This window comes from Lactuca virosa, chromosome 4 (assembly GCF_052849685.1).
Source record: "Lactuca virosa cultivar CGN04683 chromosome 4, Lactuca_virosa_CGN04683_v6, whole genome shotgun sequence".
Taxonomy (NCBI): domain Eukaryota; kingdom Viridiplantae; phylum Streptophyta; class Magnoliopsida; order Asterales; family Asteraceae; genus Lactuca; species Lactuca virosa.
Window position 1 is genome coordinate 19195625 of NC_136429.1, and position 2403 is coordinate 19198027.

Genomic DNA, 2403 nt, shown 5'->3' on the forward strand with positions numbered 1-2403 from the left:
TGAAACTAGTCTAATGCAGCCTGAGATACTAAATCTAAGGTCACATTGTCCGCCAGAATAATGTATGACGGGTCCGGAGTGTCAACATTTCTGCGTGAACGGGAAGGTCTAGGAGGCATTTTTCAGGTCAAAAACTGGGACCGGTGAGGCACAATTTCCAGATAAACAATTATCAAGCAAAAATAAATATTTCTAACTACTCCCATAGCGGATACGCAAGCCCGATAAAATATATAATAGAAACAAAAGAGTTTAGTTTCAGAACGAATATACTTGACTGCGCGCTGAGCAGCAGTATATTTTTCTAGTCTGAAAAATTTTCGAGTTTTGAAATTCTGTCCGGATGAACCTCTTCTGAATTGTGTCCGGAGCAAACGTTTCGAGTTTTCGGGACCTACGGAGTGCTTACGGAGTGTAGATCTGAAAAAGAAACTCACAAAATTTAAAATTCAAAATGAAGAAAACTAGATTTTTGGAGAATTTCCATCGTAGAATCATGATTTCGTTACCGTAGAGATGTAGTAGAAGTAAAACAAAAGAGATTGATACCTTGTTTGCTTGATTTGGAGGAAAAATGAGTGATTTGTGTGACTTTTGATGAGAGAAATCGAAGAAACTACAACTTAGAGAGTGAGTTTTTGAGTTGTGGTGTGTGTAAAATGAGGCTGCGACTGATATTTATAGAAAAAACACAACCTGTGATCGCATAGGGACAACCTGCGATCGCAGCTTCTTATTTATTTTTCAAAAATGAACATTTTATGCATTAATGAATCTCGTGGTGTAAATTACTCAAAACATGTGATCGCATGTATGCAACCTACGATCACAACTTTTATAAAAGTTGTTTGATTCGTTATAAAATGGTTCGAGGATGTAATATTGTAAAAAAATCAAAACATGCGATCGCATAGGGACAACCTGCGATCATATAGACTCTAATTTTGTCAAATATCGGCTCAAAAAATCCTCGATAACCTCCTGCGACCAAAAAAACACAACATGCGATCGCAAGGACTGGACCTGCGATCGCATGTACCACAAAAGACGGGTTTTTTTCAAAATTTTGCAAATTCTCTATGTTCCTTTTTGTATGAAAAACACGATTCAATTAAAAGAAGACGACCTAAGTAACTAAAAACACACAAAAAGTGAAAATAAGTTGCAAAACGAAAACCAAAAACAAACGCCCGGGTTGCCTCCCGGTAAGCTGCCTATTTTTAATGTCGTTGGCTCGAGATTGTTAATTGGTTTCCTCAATTGCGGTAAGTCGGGACCTCGACTACTTCCACTTCCTCATTCGTAACTTGAAACCCTTCATAAAATGGTTTGAGACGATGACCATTAACCTTAAAAATCTTTCCTGTTTGTTCACTCTTTATTTCTATGGCAGCATGATCAAACACGTTAGTAACAACAAAAGGTCCCACACAACGAGACCTTAATTTACCGGAAATAAGTTTGAAATGAGAATGATATAAGAGTACCTTTTGACCGGCAGTGAATACCTTTCGCGGGATCATTTTGTCGTGGAAAGCTTTTGTCTTCTCCTTATAAATTGCTTCATTCTCGTAAGCATCGTTCCGAATTTCTTCTAACTCCTGGATATCTAACTTTCTCTTCTTCCCAACCTCATCCATGCTCAAGTTCAAATTTTTGACAGCCCAATATGCTCGATGCTCCAATTCAACCGATAATCGACAAGGTTTGACAAAAACAATTTGATATGGTGACATACCGATAGAAGTCTTGTATGCTGTCCGGTGAGCCCATAACGCGTCATCCAATCGAATGCTCCAATCTTTCTTGACCGGATTAATGGTTTCTCTATAATGCCCGTGATCTGTCTTTTGAAGCTTCTGCCTTCCCGTTAGTTTGTGGGTGATATGATGTGGATACCCGATGTGTGACACCATATTTCTTGAGGATGGATTCAAGGGCGCGGTTGCAGAAATGCGTACCCCGATCACTAATAATGGCTTTCGGTGTCCCAAACCTAGCGAATATGTTTGTCTTGACAAAATCAACTACAACCTTGGCATCGTCTGTTCGTATAGATTTTGCCTCGACCCATTTAGACACGTAATCCACAGCAAGTAAAATATACACAAACCCAAAAGATGGTTGAAACGGGCCCATGAAATCTATACCTTAAAAGTCAAAGATTTCACATACCAAAATTGGAGTAAGTGGCATCTGATTCTGAGATGTTAGAGACCCATTCATTTGACACCTTTCACAAGTTTTGCAAAACAAAAAGGAGTCGCGGAAAATATGAGGCCAATAAAGACCGTTGTCCAAGACCTTGCGTGCGGTTCGTTGTGGACCATAATGCCCTCCACAAGCTTCTGAATGACAGAAATTCAGAATTGACTTGACTTCATCTTGGGGCACACATCTTCT

The 2403-nt window shown here is 39.2% G+C and overlaps 1 protein-coding gene across 1 annotated transcript; it reads right to left on the reverse strand.

Annotated features, from left to right (window-relative positions):
* Positions 1 to 1256: 1256 nt before the first annotated feature.
* LOC145104167 (uncharacterized) lies at positions 1257 to 1916 on the reverse strand. The gene has a single exon (XM_079041449.1). The coding sequence runs from the start codon at positions 1914 to 1916 to the stop codon at positions 1257 to 1259; it is 660 nt and encodes a 219-aa protein (XP_078897575.1).
* Positions 1917 to 2403: the final 487 nt, after the last annotated feature.

What these genes read in the sequence shown, in the direction of transcription:
- LOC145104167 (XM_079041449.1), bottom strand. Translation starts at nt 1,916, where the DNA reads ATGGTGTCACACATCGGGTATCCACATCATATCACCCACAAACTAACG.